This window comes from Beauveria bassiana (genome assembly GCF_000280675.1).
Source record: "Beauveria bassiana ARSEF 2860 unplaced genomic scaffold BBA_S00006, whole genome shotgun sequence".
Classification (NCBI taxonomy): Eukaryota; Fungi; Ascomycota; class Sordariomycetes; order Hypocreales; family Cordycipitaceae; genus Beauveria; species Beauveria bassiana.
The window spans coordinates 1,070,711-1,094,316 of NW_007930841.1; the positions used below are offsets into that span (position 1 = coordinate 1,070,711).

A 23,606-nucleotide genomic window follows, 5' to 3' on the forward strand; every position below is an offset into this window, starting at 1 on the left:
CCAGGACAATTGCAGCACCAAAAATTGAGATGCCGTAAGCATTGAGAATAATGGCGTCGATCGTTTCGAGGTACTTTCACGCACTTCACCCCTGCAAAATGGAGATTAGGGCGACGGAGCCGAGGAACACGGTACCGACCAGCATGCATGTGTAGTAGCTCCGAGGAATGAGAGGATCAGGCCCTGCACACCGGCAGCAATCGTGGATACGATGAAGCAGCGGAGATTGCTCATCCCACTATCCGGAGGCTTTGGGGGCCTCGCTTTCACGCAAGCTGAAGACGAGTCCGGACAAGTACACGCAACCGACCAGGGTCGCGGAGGGCTGTCAGCCGAAATAGTCTCACCGGCCCATGATGAGACGGAAACGAAACCTACGCCCAATCATTTCTACCGGGAAGAAACGTTTTGCCTCCTTAAGCCCGTTGATCTGAACGAGGTCTGGTTGTCAGCTGTCAAAAGACTCGGCTCCGAAGGCAACGGGGCCCACATCCCCGCCTTCCGCCTGCATGTCCTCCGAATGTCCGACCAGGGCCGTATTGGGATTGTGCGGAGGCGGCGGCTGGCGTCACTCAGCGGAGTAAGACACCGATTCGCTCCGGCGGTGCTCGAACCACGCAACGGATCTCTACGAAATACGTCGTCTCTCGATTACTGAGCTGCGCCGGCCATCGACCAATATGTACCATAGCTCCGGCCCCACAGTCTCACGCAACATCATCACGCCATACGACTCTTGAAACGAGATGTAGAGAGCAAGTTGATTGTTGCGCATTGTTTCGTTTTTTTTTGTTCTTTCCGCTCACAGAGTCTGCATCAATCAAAGACACGTATACAAAAATAATCATGGCGGAGTCGAGGGCTATTATTTGTACCGCTGCTGGCAAGCTCGACATTCAGCCAATGCCCAAGCAAAAGTTGCCGCCCGGCCAAGTCCTTGTAAAGACAAAGGCTGTGGCACTCAACCCGACTGATTGGAAGGCCATAGATGACCCGTCTGGGTTCGCTGCAGGAACCCGTCTGGGCGTCGATTTTGCTGGCACCATTGAAGAAGTTGGGCCTGATGTAAAGAAGGGGTTCCAAAAGGGCGACAGAGTGTGCGGCGCAGCTTTTGGAGCGTAAGTACAAACTTTGAGAGCTTCATCGCGGAATCTACTTTTTTCCCACGATACATTGGCGAACTTGCTAACATGTCCGGGGAACATAGCAAGGATCGCGAGCATGGCGCCTTTGGCGACTACACAATGACCAAGGAACATGTCGTCGTCAAGTTTCCCGACCACCTTAGCTTCGAGCAGGCTGCCACCCTCGGCGTCGGCATCACCACCTGCGGCCAAGCTCTGTACCAGCTTCTGAACCTGCCCCTTCCTCCAGCCGCAGCGGCCGAGCCGCCGCAGACCATCCTGATTGGCGGCGGGAGCACCGCGACGGGCGTGCTGGGCATCCAGTACGCCAAGCTCTCGGGCCTGCGCGTGCTCGCCACCGCATCGCCTCGCCACTTTGACTACCTGCGGCCGCTGGGCGCCGACGTGCTCCTCGACTACCACGCGCCCGTCGCGGACCTCGTCGCCCAGATCAAGGCCGTTACCGCAGAGGAAGACCTCACCCTCGCCTGGGACTGCATCCACAGCGAGCATTTTCAAAACGTCGCCGCGCAGGCCCTGAGCTCGACAAAAAGGGGGGGGCAATCTACGCGACGGTGCAGGCGCTCGCGCCGGCGGACCTGCTCCAGGACAGGAACCCAATGGTGGAGGCCAGGTTTCAGCTCGGCTACACGGCGTTTGGCGAGTCGTTTGAGCGCGGCGGACACGTGTTTCCGGCGGTGCCCGAGGATGTGGCCTTTGCGGCGGCGTTTTGGGAGCGGAGCGCGAAGCTGCTCGAGGAGAAGCAGCTGCAGCCCATCAAGGAGACGGTCAACCGAGGAGGACAAGGATTAGAGGGTGTGATTGCAGGTCTCGAGGACCTTCGACAGGGTAGAGTCTCTGGCACGAAACTGGTCTATTCGTTGTGAGCGTGTTCTTGCACGGGAAAGAATGGGCCGGCGGTGGAAGCATTATGCGCCTTTATCAAATGCTTGCTTATCCGAGCAGCCATGCATTGCATCATCAAGCAGCCAATTGGAACAAGGCGTGTTCCCGAATAGGAAAACGAACAATACGCCACCTCTCCGCATTTCGCTCTATGCTTGTGGCTTAGACCGGCCGGCATCATCACCCTCCTGGTTCCGCTTGCCTTGGCTCTGAATATTCAGGGTAGCCGTTTACTGGTGGTGTAGATTGTAGATCTAGGCGGATCAATCATAGGTTGAGTTGCGTCATACTCGCATGACATCACCCAACTTTTGGACTCTCGCTCTTTTACATAATGTGCGTCCGAAAGAGAAAAGAAAAGCTCGAGGTTGGATGGTTTATCAACATGGAAACGAGAATAATATTGTGTCAAGTTGTGAGATTGGTTTATAGCAAGATAGATTGTCAGTCCAAGCCCGCCACGTTTGTAATCCAATGTTGTGTATCCTTCTATTCCTGAGGACGGATTGTTGCGTCGCAGTCATTCTCCGTCCAGGTCTTTTCAAAGATGGCCCTCGCCGCCTCGCAAGCCGACGACTCGCTCATCTCATCCACGCCTTCCTCCACGTCATTGAACTCTTTGCAGTCTTCATTGAGGATAACCACTTCGTACTCGGCGCTCGCCTTCTTACATACAGCAGCTTGTTCCGGATTCACTGAGCTGCTAGGGGCTTCTTCCTCGTCGCCAATCTCGTCGGACATGCCCTCGTCGCCGTCGTCGCCGTCGTCCTCGGTGGGCTGTTTCTCTTCCTCGCTCTCGGGGAATACGTCTTCGATGATGCAGGATTCGACGGCCTGGTCAGCGTCTATTTCCTCTCCATAGTCTGAGAGGCATTGCGCAGCAGCCTGTGAGCAAGCCGACGTTTCGTCCTCGATGCAATCCGGATACTCGTTCAGAATGCAGTCTTCATCAAGTCTGGACTCGTCGGCCTGGCAGCTTTGAATTGCGGCCTCACACTCTGGCTTAGTGTAGTCGAGGCAGAAGCTGGCACGGAGGTTCAAGAGCTTGTCAGCGTCGAGCGCTACTTGCCCCTCCTCTTGACGGGGGGAAAGGGGGTTGGCAGCGGCCAAGATGGAGGGGATAGCAAGGATGCCAAGGTATTTCATGATGAAGCTTTCGTGTTGTTATTCTGCTAATTATTGCAATCAATACTCTTCTTTGATAATAAGGCGTACAAGGATAAAGCTGCTTGGAAGAGATGGGAACGATATAATCTAGGAGAGTAGATCCTAAAATTTATATAGAGAGAAAAATAGAGAGAATAATATACTTGAACATGCTGTGCTATAACACGGTGCTCTGAAATTGCGGTCGAGTCGCGGTAGAGCTTCGTTAAGATTGAGGCCTGCCCTATAGCTGACTAACCATGCCAGAATATTAAATGACAAACCCGGCAAAGGCCGAATCGACCGACTCGTTGTGGACAATTATGGAGGCATCGGCCAACCCGTTGTGGACTATGACTGGAGGCATTCAACTATAGAACCCTACGAACCTTATGTGGCGCCGCGGTACCTGAAAAGCTGGCAACAAGTGAGTCAGGGACCACCACCCTGGATGCATACAAGTTATAGGTGTATAACGGTATAGCTGAAGGCTATGTCGATATTATTACTACAGCATAAGTTGTAGTGGTACAACTCGACGTTGTTTTTAAAGTAAATTACTACGCGAGTGATCTACTATCTCAACCAGTTACTCCCAATACAGAAAAGTCAGCAGCGTATAACTAAACGTCATGTCAATATAAATTGAAACGGTCAATTGATCCAAGATTAGTTCAACCAATTAAACCCAGGACAGAAATATGGTCAACGTATCAAGAAACGTCATCTCGATATTGATTACCGCGCTGATCAACGCCAACTGCGCCTAATATATGGACACCATGCACGCACAACTACACAGTATGCCAACACAATGTCCTGTATTCAATTCGTGTAGGCGACTCGGTAGTCTAGGTACGTCATTGGCATCCACCATTTAAGAAAGTACAGACGTACCGTTCCGCTTGGAACTGCCAAGTCTTGGTCCGTGCTGGCTTCCCAGTTGGTCTGAGATCCTCACCACTTTTGTCCAACGTCGCCCTTGCTGTAAATAACGAGACTGCTTGCCGCCTTCGAGAGCCGCGAGCCGCAAAAAAGATTTGTCACGCATGTGGCCCCTGCAATTCCTGTATTGAAATACGGATATACTTACCTCGCCATCAGAATCTGGCCGCAGCCGGCAAACGCCGACGGCTTACACGGCTCAGGCTACTGGGCGGCTGCTTCTCATCCTCGTCGGCGACCTGATACACCGAGGCCAATATCAAGAAATGACTCGGCCCGTCATTATAGGCTACGCTGGTAAAATTCAATGAAAACTGGTCGTGTTTTCGTATCACTCCAATGTAAAAAAATGTCAGTTTACATTGGCTGCGCGTGATCTGCGTCTGCACAAAAATACAAAATAGCCTTGGCTGAATTATTTAAAGTCGTCCATTTGCTTTCATTATAATCATATACTTTTGGCAAGCCTTCTACTCCCTTTTCTTTACTTTCAGAAACGTCCTTGGTTCCCATAACGCACAAGATGAAGATTGCATTTATCCATCTTGCCCTTCTTGGGCTAAGCTCAACTGGTCTAGCCATGATGAACAGACCGCCTCTACGCCCATCATCGCCTGGCAATCATCTCAAGGATGCAATCATCAACGGTTTGAAGGATTGGGGCCCGGCCGGTTCACTTAAGCCACCTACAGGCCAGAATCCGCCTATAAAAAACATGCCCGGCGCGGTTCCAACACATCACAAGCCCAAGGACCCGAATCAAAAGACTGGCGTGACGAGAGTCCCAGGCCAGCCTCTGGGACCTGAAAAGAAATGCAGGCCGTGTTTCAGAAAGAGGCAAATCTGCTGTGACGGTGGGCGCAAGCCTACCAAACCGTCGAAGCCGACACCGAAACCGCCCTCCAGGGTGAACAAGGGCACCCGCCCGGCCTACAAGCCTAGCCGCTTCAAAGTGCCCAAATCTGCTGGCAAAGCTGCCGCGTTTATGCTCGTGGCGCCTTACGCTCACAAGGCGCTTGACGCGATCAAGAGCATGGACAATCCCGTCGGACACGGCGTCACCTGGTTTGACGACTCCATGGCCGACTTCCAAGAATCCATTGGCGGACCACAGCGCGACGATATATACGGCAACGAGCTCAAGCACAAAATGATTACGAGTATGGGTAGCGCTCTGCAATTAGGTTTTGAGACAACTTGGCAAACGAGTGAGCGTCTCGTCAAGGAGGCGGCCGCCAGGGAAGAGGCACGCCGCCAGGAAGCGGCCAAGGAAAAAGAGAGAATCATGGGCCTCGAACAGCTTTTTGCGACCTGTGCCGAGTTTGGGGCCAAGATACCAGAGAGTACTCCGCTTGGAAAGGCAATGCGTGATCACTGCAATCAGGTGGCAACCGCGCTGAGAAAGGTTCAGGCCCGGGAAGTGGGAAAGTCGAGGTCGAAGAGAGCAACGGAGCCAGATTACTGGTTCGAAAAATGCAAGGTGAGGCCCCAATTCAGATTCCATCATGACTCTTTGCACAGAGTTTTGGAAAGCTAATCATGGACATGCAGTGCAATCGAACTCAGCTTCCCGAGTTGGGCGCTGTGTGCGGAGACGAGTGCCGCGTTATTATTTCTTTGACTGGGCCCTGATAACGCGATGGCGGGGAATGCGGTGGTAACCACGTTTTTTTGCGTTATTTCGAAAAGATTCTCATTGTCATAGAGACAGGTCTGAAGTCTTTGCTAGAGCTTTAACCAGCCTGGCCTAGCCTGCCTGCCTATTTTATTGGGTAACACATTGTAGTACTAGGATTAGACTGAAGACAAACGTTTCTTGTGAATTCTGTTATTTATTAACAAGGCCATCAAAGATATCTGTTTACTGTAAAATTCCTCTCTTGCTGGTGGCTGCTCGTGACTTCTTGGAGAATAACGGCAATGACAAGGCACTGATAGCAACGCACACTCTAATTATCAGAGCACCTACAAAGACTCTTGACATATTTCCAATAAAGTTTCCCAAATTCGGGCCGAGGGCAAAGACTGAGAGTAGCCGCGCTTTAATATTTATTGATTTGTATTACACTCTTGGATATATACGCAGCCTCGCGACATATCAGCCGTATGACGCTATTCGTGGAGCATAGAGCGGCTAACAAGGCGTGGGACCGGCCGCTTAGGGCAGAGATTGAGAGTATTTGGGCTTCAATAATATTGATGAATATTGTTTTCATAGCTGGATACGTAGCCTCGACACACATCAGCCGTAAAACGCTATTCGCGGAGCATAGAGCGGCTAACCAATGCTTAGGGACCAGCCGATAGTTGACCTATATTACTCCATACAGGCTAGGCAATTACAAGGGAATACTAACGCAGATAGATGGTCGCTCGTTGGTACGGCCGTTAACCCACCCGCGGATCAGTCATTACACTCCAGCGGCCAGTATTGGAGCCGAAGCCCCGTCGTCGGCACCCGCCGACCGCCAATGATGGCGAAAGCCGTTGAACAATCCCACCGCGTTATTTTTTTTTCTTCGAAATTCTTCTCCCCAAGATCTTGGCACTTCTCTCCACCTGTGTCTGTGACCCTATGAGGCTTACGACCCTAGATAAATGGCTAGGTTTTCCGCGGCAAACTACCCGCTCCACCTACATACAGATAACTTGGCCGTGGAGTTGTCCGGCTCAACATTTCTGCTTTTGCATGTAATCATTGCAAAACTGTAATCACGTCCCTCTCAAAGGCCCCCATTTCGCGTCGCTGTGACATGGAGGCTTGTGCAACTGCCGAGCGGCCTTACCGGTCGCATCTTCAGCCGGCCTGCATCCCGTGCCGGCGGCGCAAATCACGATGCCAGACAGAGGCCAATTCATCTGCATGTCTAATGTGTAAACTGCACAAGTCAAACTGCCATTATCCGGATTCTCCGCGAAAAGACCCGGCAGACCGCCCCGACGACGACGGTCAACGTTTGAGCACACATCGGAGCAATAGGCATCGCTCGGGAGCCACTGCGAAGCAGCCCCAGGCAACAACAGCCCCGCGGCGTTCAAGTAGACGACGTGCCAACACAAGGTCGGCTGAGGCAACTCCATTGCAAACAGTGACTCCACCGCGACGCGGCATATCCGTACAGTCTTTGGAAGAGCTTCCGAGTCTTGACGCGGCAGACGATGAGAATCTCCACATTGTCGGTCCCGCCGCGACGGATGACAGCCGAGTTCTTACAGACTATCTTGCTGGCGTGCCGGGTGCCCAGAGACGGATTCGGATGGTCCTTCCGGCTTCACTGAGTAGATCCAAACCGGTGTTGTTCACTGCTGTTCAAAAGCGACCGCTAGGCATAGTACCTCATCAAAGTCCGGCGGCAGAAAAGCTGGAAATTATAGAAAAGCTTCTCGAGCTCAGACTGGATGATATGATTGAGACGTAAAGCGAGACTAGTACACACTTTCTTTCTCCGACAATTGCTAACATTCTCTTGAAAGGTATTTCCGCAGAATCAATCCTTGTATGCCACTTCTGGAACAAGATTCCTTTCGGCAGCAGCTGCGAGATGACAAGAAAAAGATGTCGCCTGCACTGCTCGCATGCATCTATGCACACATGGTAGTGTATTGCGCACACTCACCAAAAATGGCCGGCCAACCGTGGCCGGATGGCAGATTCATCTGGAACCTCGCCAACGAAGCGCTGTATTCAGAGTTGCACTTGTCGCCTGGCGTGCCTATTATTACCGCTATACTGCTCAACGTGGGCGGCCGTCCGACAACTTCCTTGATTGGAAACGGCGTGCTCCTGGCTTCGGCCGTGTCTATAGCGCATTCGCTCGGGCTGAATCATGATCCGACGGACTGGAATATACCAGAGTCGGAGAAACGCCTCAGAATGAGTATTTGGTGGGCATTGTTTGTCCATGATAAATGGTATGTCGCCCTAGCCTTTTTGTCCTTGAGACCCCGTTGGTTGATGGTAGAAAAGGACAAGCCTGGCTCAGGGAACACCACCACGCATCGCGCGGTCGCAGCACGATGTGCCACCTCCAACGCGCCAGCAGCTATGCAAACCTGGCCTTGTGGAAAAGGACACATGGGCCGCGACTATATTCGCTGCCCTTGTTGGATTGACCAGCGTTCTCGACACATGCCTAGAGAACATGTACAGCATTGAGCAACGACAGAGCAGGGGTACGCTGCAAATTGAGTTGGCACTACACACGTGGGTAGACTCTTTAGAAGAGGTGCCCCGGATGATAATTGTGCGAGGCACAAGCTTGGATTTACCAGGAGCATCCAATCTGCGCCTGGCATACCTAAGTATGAAGCTGCTCTTACAAAGGACACAGCTGGAAGCTATGAAGCAAGCCTCCAACTCGTCAGAGGAGCAGCTCTTGAACAGCTCTCTGCAGGGTCGTCAGTTGGCAGAAGAGATACTTTTCTTTACCCAAGATCTTCAACCTATCCAACTGAATGATTTCTGGCTGCCAGTGGCCGCATTTACTTACCCGAGCACCATCAATCTCCTCCTCCGCAACGCACTCGAGACTGAGAGCTCTGTGACGGGCCTCGCGCAAACTTCATCTTTTCAGCTGGCCAGACAATTCATCGGCATACTACGTCTTCATAAAGAAGCTCATGGCTGGGACATGGGCGACGTTTGCTTGGCACAGCACGCTGAAGTAATCGACAAGGTGCTTGCAAACGTGGCGCAAGAAAGCCATGGTGCGGAGAACATGCTTGACCTGCACGATTTTGTCATGTCTGATGATTTTATGCTAGATGAATTCTTCCCCAGTCTCTGGGATCCACTGCATAATGTTTGATCGGGGATCGGGACAGGTCGTTGTTGTTCTCGTACAGTTTTCCGAGGGGGGGGGAGTTGCCCGCGGAAAACTATGCAGCCAGCATGCAAGTGCCTAGGCAAAGGCCGTAGGTCAATCGAGTATAAGACCCCCCGCAGTTCTCTGATGAAAATCTCAAGCAGAACGATTTGGTCTTTGTATCAATTACCTTGAACGACATCTCTTGAACATTCATTGGCCGTCATGGCACCTGGATCGACTTTCGAGGCAAACTTGCCTGCTACGACGCTGGTACAAAAAGACAATACACCACCAACACTATATCAAAGCGAAGAACAGGACGCCCTCATCAAAAAGTCTCAAAATCATCTTTTAGGGTTCGGGAGTGCCATACACGATGAGATAGTAACTGGTACCGCCGGTCTTTACTTTTACACAGCTAGCGGTCAGAGGCTGCTTGACTGGACTTCTGGTCAAATGTCGTGCCTGCTCGGCCACGGCCACCCGGAAATCGTAAAGGTCATTGTTGACCATGCCATGTATCTCGACCACACATTCTCCGGCATGGTGTCCCCTCCCGTCATTCACCTCGCCGAGCGCCTGTGCCGGATGCTGCCCAAGGGACTCGACAGAGCCATGTTTCTCTCGACGGGCGGCGAGAGCAACGAAGCCGCCATCAAGCTCGCCAAAGTCTGCACCGGCAAATTCGAAGTCGTCGGGCTAGGCGCCTCCTGGCACGGTGTTACCGCACAGGCCGTCGGCGCCCAATTCCACTTTGGCCGCAGCGGCCACGGTCCCCTCATGCCAGGCTCCATGATGCTGCCGGCCCCCAACGGCTATCGATCCGTCTTTCGAAACGCCGCCGACGGCAGCTACGACTGGGAGGCGGAACTCGATTACGGATGGCGCATGATTGATCTCCAGTCGTGCGGATCGCTGGCTTGCTGCATCGTCGAGTGCATCCAGAGTTCAGGCGGGATGCACGTCCTGCCGCGTGGGTACCTCAAAGCGCTCAAGAGGCACTGCGAGAAGCGAGGCATGCTCCTCATCGTGGACGAGGCGCAGACCGGCGTCGGCCGTTGCGGCGACTTCATGGCCATTGACCATGAACAAGTCGTTCCGGACATTCTGACGCTGTCCAAGACGCTAGGAAACGGCCTGCCTCTGAGCGCCGTCGTGACGAGCGAGCACCTTCACCGCGTGTCGCAGGCACAAAATAACTTCTTCTTTTACACGACTCACCTGAACGATCCGCTCGTTGCCGCCGTGGGCGACAAGGTGCTCGAAATCGTCCACCGCGATGACTTGGTGCAGCATGCGCGCGAGGTCGGCAGCGTGCTTCACAGAGGGCTGCGCACGCTCATGGCTCGCTACGGCTGCATTGGCGAGGTCCGCGGCCGGGGGCTCATGGCCGGCGTCGAAATCGTCACGGATCGTGAGTCCAAAACCCCCGGCAACGACCTGGCCAAGCGTATCGGAGACAGGGCGTTTGAGCACGGCCTGTGGGCGAATCTGAGCAGTCATCCGAGTTTCGGTGGCGTGTTCCGCATCGCGCCGCCCATTACTGTCACGGCAGAGCAAATCGAGCAGGGGCTGGAAATCTTGGAGCGCGCCTTTGCTGAGACGGAGGGTTCACTACCTTTATACGCAAACTGATATTTCCATCACTGGCAAATGTCTATATGCAGATAGCTAGTTCAGACGTCGTATCGATAATTCATCACCCCGCTACCCTCGCAAAGCAGACATAAACAAAAGGTTATAGTTTTTGAAGCGTGGTGAAAATAAGTAGACTAGCCGTAGCTAAAGGTCCATGCTGGTTGACTCGATTCTGCAACAGACTCCAATATCTGCATGAGTTTCGTCATCGTTACCCCTCTCTGCATGCGAGCTTGATGCCAAGGCATGTGACTCGGTCAACTATTGCCATTCGCTTGATATAGATATTCAAGTCACCGACCATTCGGTTGATGTAGGAATTCAAGTCATCGATGTTACAAGAGTCATTCTCAAAATCATACATTTACTCATACTCATAGGTCTCAATTCGTTGAAGAATGAAATACATCAAACACGCCATCGATCGTAAGAGTCATCATAATAGTCAATTTAGAACCATTTTCCCATAAACACTCTGCACAGAGAACCGTTTAACCAGTCTTGGTGTCGGCAGTCTTGGTGTCGGCAGGCGCGGGCGCGGTAGCACCCGCGGCAGTAGCAGGAGCAGTGCCAGAAGCGGCGTTGCCCTCTTCCTTGGGCTTCTGCTGTCCAAAGACACGCTCGAGGCCGGCGGCCTTGTACGCGCTGCCTCCGTGCTCCTCCTTCTTCAGGTCGGCGAGGCGGCGGGCCTCGTTGTGAATGTCCTGGACCTGGCGGGAGCCGTCCGTGTAAAACTTGGCAATCTTGCGGCCAGTGGGCGTGGTGCTGGCCTTTTCAAAGTACGAGCTCAGGCCGGTCCAAAAGTGGTTGGCCTTTTGCGACAGGCCGTAACTCTGATCCGTCGCACGCGCCCGGTCCGTCGCATGGTACTTTGAGTCGAGGTTCTGAATGGTGCTCAGGAAGCGCGTTGACACGTTGTGCTTGGTGTCAAGCTCGATGGCGTGCTCAATGGTCGCATCGCCGACCACGTAGCCGTGTGCCAGGTACTCGGCCAGGATGCGCGCCCGTGGCTTCTCCTCCTGCGTGATTTCGTCCGAGTCGCGCTCCTTGGTGTCGTGCGCGACGTCGTCACCGGGGGCGGTGCCGCTGGCGCTGGTGATGGTGATGTGGTTGGGGCCGAGCTGCGTGTTGGTCAAAAGGAGAGCCGTCTTCATCGCAGTCTCCTTCTCAAAGGTGACTTCTGCGGTCTTGGTCTCGCCCTCGGTGCTGATTTTGATGTCGGTGACCTTACCGCTGTGATGGATTAGTATCATGCTTTGATATATTATTTCCGAGGTAGTATTCATGACTTACCAAAAGACAAAAAAGTCTTTGACTTCGCCATCGCTAGTCGAGGCAGAGATGTTCTTGACAATAACAGTAGCCTTGGACGCCATCTTATTGTTTCGCGCGGGCAAGATGATGAAAGTGGGAAATTGGGGTATGTAATGGATCGAGAGGATGCTCAGCTGGGAGATAAGATATATAAGTAGTAGAGGAAACAGGTTTTATTTTGTGACAAAATAGTTGAAAGAGGCAGGAAGCATGTGTTCGTGGCAACATGGATAGCTCCAACTAGACCTTGAGGGGCGGGGCAAATATCGCGACGTCATCTCATACTCTCATACCTGTGGCGGTGCTGATCCGCAACGTAACTGTGCCACTAGCTTCCCGTGTGGGCTGCCTCTTGTTGTGGCTCAGCAAGCATGTGAATAAAGGTGACAAAGTTCTTTATTAGGCCAATCCGGGTTATTTGGTGTATGTTCCATTGCGCCGAAGAAATCAGGGTTGGATCTTTTAAACCATCTTCAAGGTTCTCTTTCTGAGGCCGCGATACATTCACCTGCAAGTCGATCTCGAGAGTGTCTTCAAGTCACTCAACACTCCTCTATGTGCATGAGTCGAAAAGAATCGAAACCACAATTCCGGATTAGTAGCCAGTGTTGTACGTGGTACCCGTGGATAGTTGTCGACGATAATTCCATGCAGCCAGCATTCACTCCGTGGTGATGTGGAATTCACCCGACAAGCCTTGATTCCCCATTGAAGAAAAAAAAGCTCGCACAGATAGGAGTCTGTGATTTGACAGTAGTAGTGGAGGATATACGCCGTAGCTTAGTAGCAATCAGTGTCCAGGAGGCCGTAGCACCTTAGCTAGACGTCACTGCCACTACCTAGATACACGTTACACAAAGGGCTGTTAATGTCCTCTGGATCTCGTGCGGTAATCAGCCAGCCATGGTTGGAAAAAGTGCCACTCTGCATCTAGGCTTACGACAGCTGTATATCTGTTGCAGTACTGGGGCACGCATTGCTTCGCCCGCGGTGCGCTCAACGGCGCTCAGTTTTTCCCTTTGTGCGCGGGGGATTCGGCCATCAAAGCGCTATTGATGCCAGGTTTAAAGTCGTCGAATCTGAGGTGCTTTTTGGAGAATATGGCATGTTTTGGCCAAGACGGCAGTCAGATAAGCGGATCAGATGTGCCGGGACTTTCATCTTGCATTGTGGAAATTTGAGCCGTTTCACTGGTTGTCCTTGACAAGGGCGGAAGAGCATTCATGTTACTGTGCAGCCTCCATTCCATCTAATTCCGATGTCAATTGGGGGTTGTTTAATCAAGGGCAGCTCCCCGCAAGTTGGCCATGGCGCACGATGGCGATCACGGCTTCACTGTGCCCGGCAAGGTGTCCGTGGTCACACGACAATAAAGGCCTCTAGTGATGAAGCTGGTCATTGCTTTGGGGATCCATGGACCGTTAGGTATCACATTTTCAATCAACTACCTAATGTCGCTAGCCGCTTCAAATGGGCACCAATCCCAAGCCTCAGTACAACCTTTCCAGGGCCGTCGCAGGGATCTACAGGCCCCTCCACCGCTAAATTACCTCCTAAGGTACCTCCTAAAGGTAGCCAGGTACCGAGTACCAACCTAAGGTACGCGTCTCCGGCTACTATTGTCTTGTCTCTGTTGTCTCTGAGACCTTTTTCCTCCACAAACTAACACAGCTCGCTGAGTCGCTGGCCTCTTTGCTCTTCAACGCCCTTGTCATTGCAGGCTCACTCCCCTTTTCTTCCCCCCCTCTATCATTTCCTTCTTCACTTCACGCCGGTTCCGAATATATGGGTCATCTTAAATCGACCGTCTTCTGCGTTGCTCCTTCGTTATAGCTTGCGCCCTCCTCGCAAGGACTAGACGAGCGGGACAGAGCTGCCATCATCATCAGCCATGCCTGATCTGAATTCTGTGCCCGCCTCGCCTCGCCCACCAGCATCGTCGTCACGTCGCCAGTCCGCCAACCTTCAGATGGCTTCCGCTGCCGCCGCGGCACCAGCCGCAAGCTCCTCGCCAGGAAACCTGACGCCGTCCTCGTCGCTGAACATTCTTCCCTCCAATCAGAGCGCCGTGAATCAGCAGGGAGGCACAGCCGTCTCGTCTCTCCCCTCACCTCAGCTTCCTTCTGCACAGCTCGCCCAGCAGCCAGATGCCATGAGCGGTCCCGGGCCTCTGCGCCATCCTCGTCCCATGACTACTTCTGAGCTTCACATGGAGCTCGAGAAAGAACAAGAAAATCTGGTAGGTCCCTTGTCACATGGACTGCATGCTGCTGCTATTGCCCCGCCTTGAGCTAACACTATCGTACAGGTCAACCGCCTCACCCGCGAACTGTCCATCCTACGAGCCTCTAACAACGCATCTGTAGCATCTAATGCGTCCTCGGCCTCGGCGGCCACTAGTCATGACCCTATCACCGAGACATCGCTGCTTTCCGGCTCAGGCTTCTCCATACCCACAACCAGGCGCCACCATCGCACGTCGTCGACCGCCAGTCAGAGCCACCAGCTGGCCTCTTCCTTTGATGGTCGCGGCACGCACTTTCCCCGACCCCCGGCGCCGGTACCCCTTTCGAGGCAAGATAGTAGCACCTCGCGATCCAGCCAGGCCGCCCCGGGCGGCGGTGTGCATCTGACCAGCGCCAACGCCGCGGCCGCACCTGGCACGGGGGCCGGCTTGGATCCCTCGAGCTACTTTCACAATCAGCGCGTGCCGCACCATGCCTCGTCCACCTCGGTAGCGGCGACGCCGGGCAGTAGCTTCGGCGGCGATCACATGAGCCCAGCGCTCATGCCCGCGACTGCGCGCTACGAGGAGACGGCTTTTTACCGCAGTGAGCTCGAGACAGCCAAGAAGGAGAATGAGATGCTCAAAAAGCGCGTGCGCGAGCTGGAGAAGATGGTGCGCGAGCGCAGAGAGAGCGGCGCCAGCCGGCATGTGCGCAGTGAGAGCGTGAGCACCACCGCAAGCGCGAGCGTCGTGCCTATGGGCGGCTCCGGCATCGCGGGCCCGCGTGACAAGGGCCGTTCCAGCGCCAGACAGAGCGTCATGAGCGTCGCCGTGGGTGTCCCAGAAGACGAGGTCAAGGTGGGTGAGAGCGCTGCCAGCTACGCCTCCCGCAACGAAGGTGAATAAATCGAGCCGATACCACATCCCGCAACGAAGGCGAATAAATTGTGTCGATGCAGCCAAAGCAATATGCAAGATTGCTCTACATAGCAACAACTGAAGATTGGAAACGGACAATGATGACTTGAGAATGGCACATTAATGGCGTTAATGGAGTTTACATCGGCATGCTATAGCGTGTTTGTTCCTGTTTCTAGATATTACAGATTCCAATGAAACTCTACTCTGCACACAGTACTTTTTTTCCTTGCGGGTCCCTTTTCTTGCAATTCAGAGCAATCAGTAAGCAATTTCACTCCTCACAAATGTCTCTCGTCCCACAGAAAGCAAAATTCTGAATCAACAAGGGCAGTAACTGCCGTCGTCTGGGGGCAGCGCAACACAAGCATTAAGCAAACTTGTCCTCGACTAGGCTTCATTCTACCACTGACTGGAAATTTTGTAAACAAAGGATTTTCTTGGCCGCAGCCCCTCGCGGCGAGTTGGCGTGTGAAGAACAAATTCATCACTGTCGGTCAGACTCACAGGCCTGGAAGGAATCGACACGGGCGTAATGAGCGTCGCCTTCGACGGTCGCGTCGGCGTGCACACTTTCTGCTGCTCCGCGGCGATAAAGGGATCCCACTCGCAGTCATCATCATCATCATCATCATCATCATCATCGTCATCATCATCATCATCATCATCATCATCATCATCATCACCACCGACAGGATCAGCAACGGCAGTGTCTGGCTCCGGCGACGGCGGCCGCGGCGGCGGAGGTCCATCCGACCCCGTATACGCCCTGCGGCAGCGCTTCAATATATGCAGCAGCAAGTTCCTGTGTTTGCGGTTCTCAAACACCTCGTAGGCAACTTGCGCCGCCGCGCGGTGAATCTTGCTCTCTGGCGAGTCGTGCGCGAGCTGCGCCCGCAGCGCACGCTTGTCCCGCAACGTCTTGCCGAGATTTCCCGCGATGACGCCCGCGCGCTTGAGGAGACGCGCGCGGTCGGCGGCGTGTGCGCGGCGGGCGGTCGCGAGCTCGTCGAGGAGCTGGGCGATGCGGGTGCGGCGCTGGGCGGACTCGACGGAGATGAGGTCGCTGCTGCGGGTGAGTTCCTTGTTGGAGCGGAGGAGATTCTTGTTGGAGCGTGTGAGCTCTTTGTTGTCGAGGGTGAGCTTGTCATTGTCCAGGGTGAGCTTGCCGTTGCTGAAGATGAGCTTGTCGTTGTCCAGGGTTAGGTCCTTGTTGGAGCGTGTGAGCTCTTTGTTGTCGAGGATGAGCTTGTCGTTGGCGAGGAGGAGGGAGGCTTTGGTGAGCTCGAGAGCTCGTGCCCGACGCCAGAGGGCTTCGGCGTGGGCGTCTTTCTCGGTGCTTGCCGGTAGGTGGGTGGCTTTGGTGCTTCTTTTGACGTTGATGGCTTTTTTCCTGGCCATTTGCTTTCGAAGAGGTGGTGGTCTGTTTGAGAGCTTGGTGAAGTTTGGTGGTTGTGCTCTGAGTCAACGGGGGTATAAAGCCAGTCCGTCTTGAACTTTGTACAGAGAGATCGAGGGGAACAAGGAATATGATCTCCTAAAATGGTGATGCTGGAGAGTGTAGGAGAAGCTCTTGAGATTGATGCTGCTGAATAGCCGCCCATCACGGCTGCCTTTTTGCACCTCTCAGATGCATCTCACCTTTGGCTTCACCTGCAGCCTCTGCATCATTCACTACCACAAACATTTCTGCATCTCATACTCAACAGTTCTGTTTCTCGTACTTTCTGCTGCCATGATCCTTTGTGCGATTTAACGATATAAGTGAACACAAGGTGAGAGCGCAGGTCGTAATGTTGCGAGGAGTCAAAGTCCTCACCAAGATGCCCAGTGATGCAAAAATCGTCATCTCGGCCAATTAATCGGGCATGCAGCGAGGACTGCAAGCAATGTTTTAGAAAAAAAACTACTAACTCGCATCTGTAATGATTTCTTCCGAGACTACTGTCTCTCTCTCTGTCTCTATTTCTTTTTGGCGCTGCAAATTGGTCTCCCTTTATAAAAATTAGGACGCACTGGACTAAAGTACTTGCATTAATGAGCGCTCGCCATCCCAGCATGCCGCTAGGTGTTTGAAACCTTGTGCTCACAAACCTAGATTCTGTTCACGGGCAGGAATGCGCAATCGAGGCGTTTTTGATTCGATTTACTAGTGAGAGATCCTTGGGCCCGTTCATTGCAAAGCCCATTAATTACCCAGAGCGCCGCCCCCTTCGTCTTGACGGCGGAGCGGATCGGCCGCGTCCCACACAGACACGAAGCTACTGGGCTCTGGCATTCCGGATTCGTTATATGGATGAAAAGCCTAACTACCTACCAAAAGACGGGATGAAACCAATTAAAGTAGTTCATGCCGCCCTCCCCGAGGGAGACCTTGCGCAAGTCGCGTCTGCATCACTTTTAAAAAGACGAGCGAGGTTCCCATCCATCATCGCCTTCTACATTAGGACTTCACGCTCTGTTCTTTCCCTGCTTTGACATTTTCTTTCTTTTCCCTTTGCACTGCAGGTCAAACACCTCAACCAGCATTCTCGGAAGGCCATCTTGATTCTAGCCACACTATTAAAAAAGAAGAAAAAAAGAAAGAAAAAAAAGAAGAAAAAAAAAAGTCGGCATCTCTGTTTGTACCTGTCCTGTCTTTCTCACTCTCTCTCTCTGCAAACGCCAATTGCTTCGACGGATCGTCGCCTCCCTGCTCTGCCGCGATTTGACCGAGGCAGAAGCCACATTCAGGAGAAAAACGAGGCGAACGCCGCTTTCCGCCACAAAAAAAAAAAGAATCAGAAAAGAAAAAGAAAACGACAGGTCATTTCACAATTCCAGTGCCAGAGATGGGTAATTTCGATCTGGAGATGCAGAGTCCCGCCCGGGACCCGCACCGCCTCCGGCGCACCGGCGCAGCCGCCGCCCTGCGAGATGCCGCCAGCCTGTGCGCCGCCGTCGCGGCCGGCATCCTGCTCGCCGTCGGTCTCTGGAGCCTCTGCGACCTCGCCGCTTCGCGCTCCCGCCTGTCGCTGCAGATGCCATGTCTAACAAACCCCGTCCACGCCGTCGGCAGTGGTGGTAGTTATGGCAGCAGCAGCAGCAGCAGCAGCGATGCGCCAAAGGCGGTGGTGGAACAGTGTGCGCACGCCTCGTGCCTGGAGGGCGGCGGCGGCGGTAGCGACGGCGGCGGCGCGCTCATCGAGACCGACGAGCTTCGGCAACGCCGCAACGCCCTGGCCCAGGTTCTCATGGACGAAGCCGTCGACGGCTTCGTCGCTGAGCCGGGCTCTACTTTCACGTATGCCCATTTGACCCTTTCACCCCCCCCTCCCCCCCCCCCCTAAAAACCCTCACAACTTGACTTTGATAATGCTAATCCGGCTTCTCAGATACTATACAAATATATCCCAAGCCGATTGGGACACGTTATCCCCCTCGCCGCACCCTTTCCTCCTCGTCATCCAGCCCGTCCCCCACCCCGACGGCTCCGTCGCCGCCAAGACAACCCTCCTCCTGCCCCGGCAGCAAGCCGACCACGCCCGCGCGCTCCTACTACTAATGCGGCCACCGCATCCCTCCTCCTCGCTTGCTGTGCTCCCCTGGGTGCCCTACTGGGATCCGTACACGACGCTGCGCCGCTCGCGGCTCTTTGCGCCGACGGACCCCCTCGCCGTCGACGCCGAGCGGCGGCCCGTGCTCATGGCCGACCCCGCCACGCGCGCGCTCGTCATCGATGGCCTCGAGGACGCCGGCTTTCGGTATAGGAGACTCGCGCCGACTGTTGGCCGGTTAATGAAGGCCGCGGTGCCGTTTGGTGGCGGGGCAAGCGGCGAGGACGGCAGCAGTGGCAGATGGCGTGGGGTGCGGCGATCGGTCCAGTATCGACGGGCCGCTCCGTGGTAAAAGGGCGTGAGGGGCAAGGGCTGTGGCGTGCATGACTTGGAGAATGCTTGTGTCCCATCTTGAGGGATTCTTGCAAGTCCCACAGCTCCAGTGACTTTCGCAAGATGGTGCGCCGGATAAGAGGACGGTGGTGACTGGCGGCGCAGAGCGCCATCAGTACCGTCGTAGTGGGGTGTGGCGTCCAAGACAAGAAGCGCAAATTTCGAGTAGGACCAACAAGATTTGGGTATCATTTATTAATATAGTAATTTTACAGGGACTTTCGGATAACCCAGATGCAGCCGTCATCAGCCGTCTAAACGTGATAAAAGAAAAATTGATGCAACGCATGTAACCCTGCCGTGATATTGCCCCGATAGGCACACAAAAGAAACGTGTTTGTGTAAAGATTCAAAAAAGAACCAAATTCAAAACCCCAACCATGAAGAGAGAAAAAAACGCCCATTTTATGTGCTCTGCGGTGTCGTGAATTCCCCCAGAGGAAAGCCGGATGCTATCGCCGCACCACCATACTGCTCCAGCCACGTCATACTTTCGTCCTCCTGTACTGGTTTATGCGCAAGGCTGCAGTCCATATAGACGGAGCCATCTTGGTATGCCCAGTCCGACACTACAACGGCGCATTCGGATAGTGATCCACCGGGAAAAGGCGATGCGCTGAGGGTGGCACACATCCAGCACATTTGCTGAAAAATCTCAATGAGGGTGTGCGTCCATGCCGAGGCGCTAACGCGAATCGCATTTTCTTCGACTTCCAAATGAATCAGGCGCAGACCGGGGCAAAAGACCGAGTCCTCGTCAGTGCTGTCCCATACAGACATGCCGGGACAGGGATCGTCGGATTGATGCGAAGCTGATGCGTTTGTTACTGCTTCTTCCAAGCATTTCAGTAGCAGCCGACCGCATTTGGGCCATTGCTTAGCAACGTAATCGGCGACGGTGGTGTATACGCAGCTGCTAGCGGTACCGGTAATAGCACCCAAGGAGCCGAGATTGACTAGTTGCGGGTCGCCAATACCATCCAGGGGTCCGAAAAGCTGACAGTCGAATTTGAATTGGATCAATTGATAACCGTCAGTCGGTGGAGGAAATGGCCGTCTGCGAATTACGTCCCAAATGGCCGACTCGGCCATGTGAACTTGTACATAGTTGGGGGAGAGAAGAACGCGGTCTATTTCGGAAATGAGGCGGCTGGATGCTTGGCCGTCGATGATGAGAGAATGCAGGGTGCGGGCGATTTGCTCTGGGTAGCCGCCAGGGGAAACGTCTGGAAATTCGCGATGCCAGAATCCGCAGATGAGCTGGAGGGCCAGAGGCAGGTCAATCCCGCCGGCATTGGCAGACCAAGTCACATTACGCTGGGATAGGCTGGGGCCGAGACGGTCAAGGACGCAGCGCGAAGTTTCGGGCCCGTTGAGGATAAGAATGATTTGGCGAATCGGGCCTTCGAAAAGAAGAATGACCTGACTGCTGGGCTGAGAGGCGGTCGAGTCGCTATGATAGAATTGGTAGAGCTCGTCCCATATCTGGCCGCAGAAGTCGGAAATGAGGCGATCAATGACACGGTCGAGGTTGATTTTGACTTTTTGGTCTTCGAGGTAGTAGTGGGTGAGGAGGGCATTGTCGAGGCCATCGGCAAGCGAGTTGGCAAAGGCGGCGACGAGGGCGCCGGCAATCAAAGGCGGTACCTGGACCTCGGTGTCCTTGACGTGCTGGGAAAAGCTGGTCGGGAGCGTGGGCAGGGGCGGCTTGAGCAGATCAGGCGAGGTGGTGGCAGCGGTGCCAGGCCTTCTGATAATGTCAGGGAAGCCATGTGGCGAAGGCATGTCTTCTCATGGCTAGATGAACGAGGGCGATGGGAGGTTTAGGCGGGCGAGGCGAGGCTTTTGGTCTGATGGTTGCGCAGTCGCATGCAGCGACTTCCGGTTTCGTCGTCGGAGGCTCGTGGAGGGGAGAAACGCGAATGTTGCCGTCGACCTAAGAGCGGTAGAAACGAATTGGATACGAAGAAAGAGGCAGGCGCCGCGGGTACTGAGGGGCAAAGGATGACTGGTAGAGGAAGAAAAGAATGAGTTCTTTGGTGTTGCGAAAAGGTAGAGAGAGAGACCCAGGCAGGATCGGGAAGCAGGCCAATGGAGAAAGTGGTAAGAAAATGGAAGCAGCCAAGAGGGACGAACAGGCAGGGGCGGCATATGCCAGGCGCTAGCGTGCTTCGTGGGTACCTATGTATAGGCTATGTGGTGGCTCGTGGGTGGTGTAATGCGGGTACTTCTTGAACCAGTACTGGTCTTGCGCTGGAAGGATGTACCCAAGTAGACATGGAGGAGAAAGAAGAAAGAAGAGGTCACACGTGGGAGATGTCGACACTCAGTCTCGTATCGTCTTGATGCAACTAGTATCAATTGTACTCGTTGCTTGAGGCTCAGCTCAGTTCAGACTCACCGGATGCAATCAACTTTTCCCCTTCCTCTCCGGACGCGAATGCTGGCGCCGACCGCTGAGGGGGTACGTGAAGGGTGACGTTGCGCTGTTGGCCTGCATTGCGCGTCCCCCCTCACTTAGGAGGGCAAAGTCGCTGCTCTTTGGCCACCTCTCGACGCTCTTGTCCACTGAGCCCGCTGGACTCGGACCCATCATTCCCCGGCCACGCCAGCTCGCGCACCCATCGTGGATGTCGTGGAGAATCTTGTCCTAGACGCCTTTTTTCCCCTCTCATTGTGCGAAGGGTCGTCTTTCTTGTTTTTTTGTCTTGCCGTCATCCTCTCTCTCTCCTCAACTCTGCCTTCTTTCTTTCTGCAATTTTTTCCACGCTCCAGGGGGGTTCCTCGTTTGCATAAACCCGGCTCCATCGCAGTCCACACTGCCCACACCATGTACACCAAACTAGATAGGAGCACCGACGTTCATCATGGAAATTTCGAAAGCCAAGCTTTATCCTTCCATGATAGAGCATCAAACTAATTCGGGCCCCTAGGCGCCGCGAACCAATAGTAACTAGACATGAGAGAGGCCCTGAACAAGCCTTCGGGCCCCCAACATCCTGCCGCCCATCCGTGATGGCACCTCATGCCCAAGTCTCATTCTCCAGTAATAAAGCTTATTTTTCTTCTTCTCCGTGTCAGCACTCCATACCTCGTTTTGAGCCCGACTTCGCCACTTTTGCGACGAGTCTCAACCAGACGGCGTCGTTTGAGGCTTGCGCCGCTCCAGTTGTGGATGGGATGGCCGCGCGTTTCGCTCGTTGATCGGCCTAGCTGCCTGCCACTTTCGGTACAGTGAGAGTCATGCGTGGCAGAGCACGGGGGCTCCCATGGCGGACAACGGCAAAGCCGTCCAGGGCCAGACAAGTTAAAAATGAGAGAATTTCCCCTATGGAACGTTTGTTGAGCAACAGACAAGTGTTGGTTCCAGAAAAAGTCTGCCGCAACTCAACTAAGTAGGTTTTGCTGCAGGCTGAGCAAGTCATTATTAGCTGTCGAGCGCACTAAAAGTCGACTACGGCAGTACCTCCACCATGTTGATGGACCGCCAGTCGCAAGGGAATATTGCGAAAGAGAGAATTGCTGGTATCTCTGCATTGGCTAATATGGTCTTATCGACAAATTTTCCATTATTCGTCTAAAACCCCAGCTACTCGCGGCTGTCAAGCAGCCAGTTTACGGCTACTGAGGGTCTTGCGATCCTGAGTGGAAACGCAGAGGGCCAATTTCACCGCATGAAAGAGACCCAGTTGTGGTCTTCTTTGACAGCCTTCGAAGATGTTGTGGGCTTCTATCCTTAATAGTCATTGTATGCTTCCTCCGATTGGTCCGAAGAACACCTGCAAATCGAGTTCGCGTACCCGTACTCCCCACGTGCCAGCATAGGTTATCCAGGTTTGGGAAGCCTCTCATAACACGTACGGTCTAGTACATGACGGAAGTACATTAAATATATGATAAGAAATAGTAGAGAGTTATCAAGGGTTAGGGTTATGGAGCTAACGCAATTCAACTGCATCACATATTTGACTGGAGCTTGTAAGTTTTGCCTGCTCTGTAGGCAGCACCGCTTCAGCCACTGCTGCTTCAGCCACTGCCGCTCTAGCCACTGCCGCTCTAATCCGTAGCCAAGCTCCAGACAAGACACTACGAGCCAAATGTTTCGATCGGCTGTCAATCGACGCAGTTCGAATTAGTTAATATCGAGGTCTCGGCAAATGTTGAGTCAATTAAATCCAGCCGTTCGGACTCTGGCAAACTAGATTTCCTAGCCCTTGTCTCTCGCAACCATCGCAAGGGATAACCAACATTTATATACGACGCTGTAGACCAGCTGTGTATCTGCAGGGGGCGAATACATGCCACTACAACGATACTTGAAAGCGACGTGCCTCGATGCCTCACCAGCCGACAGCCAACTTGTGGTGCCATTTTGCACTGCTGCAGCGTGCTTCCACTCTGGGTCTGATGGACCCTGTCTGCCTGTCTGGCCCAACAGTTATACATAAACACCTCATCGAAACCCGGGAACACGAGCGAAAAAGAAGATCATGAGGTAACAGAATCGAGACTCGACAATGATGCTGGAAATTTAAGCAAGTCTCCATTTCCAATTATTCGATACGGCCTCATCGTCGCTCCGAGCCGAGCCTCCGACCTCGCCGTGCTCATGCCATCGATTAGTGACCCGCAGGCCTGGCAGTCAGGTGCG

General features: G+C 53.7%; 10 protein-coding genes across 10 annotated transcripts; 6 read left to right on the plus strand and 4 right to left on the minus strand.

Moving 5' to 3' along the window:
• Positions 1-846: 846 nt before the first annotated feature.
• On the plus strand, positions 847-2,011 carry BBA_03098 (zinc-binding dehydrogenase; the record flags this gene model as incomplete). Its single annotated transcript, XM_008598195.1, has 3 exons — positions 847-1,118; positions 1,208-1,646; positions 1,706-2,011. 3 exons carry the CDS (start codon positions 847-849, stop codon positions 2,009-2,011), a joined length of 1,017 nt encoding a protein of 338 aa, XP_008596417.1.
• Positions 2,012-2,519: 508 nt separating this feature from the next.
• Positions 2,520-3,176, minus strand: BBA_03099 (uncharacterized protein; the record flags this gene model as incomplete). The annotated part of the gene is made up of 1 exon (XM_008598196.1): positions 2,520-3,176. One exon carries the CDS (start codon positions 3,174-3,176, stop codon positions 2,520-2,522), a length of 657 nt encoding a protein of 218 aa, XP_008596418.1.
• A 1,468-nt stretch (positions 3,177-4,644) lies between these two features.
• Positions 4,645-7,540, plus strand: BBA_03100 (fungal specific transcription factor; the record flags this gene model as incomplete). The annotated part of the gene is made up of 2 exons (XM_008598197.1): positions 4,645-5,601; positions 7,244-7,540. 2 exons carry the CDS (start codon positions 4,645-4,647, stop codon positions 7,538-7,540), a joined length of 1,254 nt encoding a protein of 417 aa, XP_008596419.1.
• Positions 7,541-7,743: 203 nt separating this feature from the next.
• Positions 7,744-8,929, plus strand: BBA_03101 (fungal specific transcription factor; the record flags this gene model as incomplete). The annotated part of the gene is made up of 2 exons (XM_008598198.1): positions 7,744-8,033; positions 8,089-8,929. The coding sequence occupies 2 exons, from the start codon at positions 7,744-7,746 to the stop codon at positions 8,927-8,929; spliced, it is 1,131 nt and encodes a 376-aa protein (XP_008596420.1).
• A 222-nt stretch (positions 8,930-9,151) lies between these two features.
• On the plus strand, positions 9,152-10,564 carry BBA_03102 (aminotransferase, class III; the record flags this gene model as incomplete). Its single annotated transcript, XM_008598199.1, has 1 exon — positions 9,152-10,564. One exon carries the CDS (start codon positions 9,152-9,154, stop codon positions 10,562-10,564), a length of 1,413 nt encoding a protein of 470 aa, XP_008596421.1.
• Positions 10,565-11,058: 494 nt separating this feature from the next.
• On the minus strand, positions 11,059-11,943 carry BBA_03103 (RNA recognition domain-containing protein; the record flags this gene model as incomplete). The annotated part of the gene is made up of 2 exons (XM_008598200.1): positions 11,059-11,800; positions 11,861-11,943. 2 exons carry the CDS (start codon positions 11,941-11,943, stop codon positions 11,059-11,061), a joined length of 825 nt encoding a protein of 274 aa, XP_008596422.1.
• A 1,829-nt stretch (positions 11,944-13,772) lies between these two features.
• On the plus strand, positions 13,773-15,014 carry BBA_03104 (uncharacterized protein; the record flags this gene model as incomplete). The annotated part of the gene is made up of 2 exons (XM_008598201.1): positions 13,773-14,120; positions 14,190-15,014. 2 exons carry the CDS (start codon positions 13,773-13,775, stop codon positions 15,012-15,014), a joined length of 1,173 nt encoding a protein of 390 aa, XP_008596423.1.
• A 414-nt stretch (positions 15,015-15,428) lies between these two features.
• On the minus strand, positions 15,429-16,427 carry BBA_03105 (uncharacterized protein; the record flags this gene model as incomplete). Its single annotated transcript, XM_008598202.1, has 1 exon — positions 15,429-16,427. The coding sequence occupies one exon, from the start codon at positions 16,425-16,427 to the stop codon at positions 15,429-15,431; it is 999 nt and encodes a 332-aa protein (XP_008596424.1).
• Positions 16,428-17,857: 1,430 nt separating this feature from the next.
• On the plus strand, positions 17,858-18,914 carry BBA_03106 (xaa-pro dipeptidase; the record flags this gene model as incomplete). The annotated part of the gene is made up of 2 exons (XM_008598203.1): positions 17,858-18,309; positions 18,401-18,914. 2 exons carry the CDS (start codon positions 17,858-17,860, stop codon positions 18,912-18,914), a joined length of 966 nt encoding a protein of 321 aa, XP_008596425.1.
• A 446-nt stretch (positions 18,915-19,360) lies between these two features.
• Positions 19,361-20,740, minus strand: BBA_03107 (uncharacterized protein; the record flags this gene model as incomplete). The annotated part of the gene is made up of 1 exon (XM_008598204.1): positions 19,361-20,740. One exon carries the CDS (start codon positions 20,738-20,740, stop codon positions 19,361-19,363), a length of 1,380 nt encoding a protein of 459 aa, XP_008596426.1.
• Positions 20,741-23,606: the final 2,866 nt, after the last annotated feature.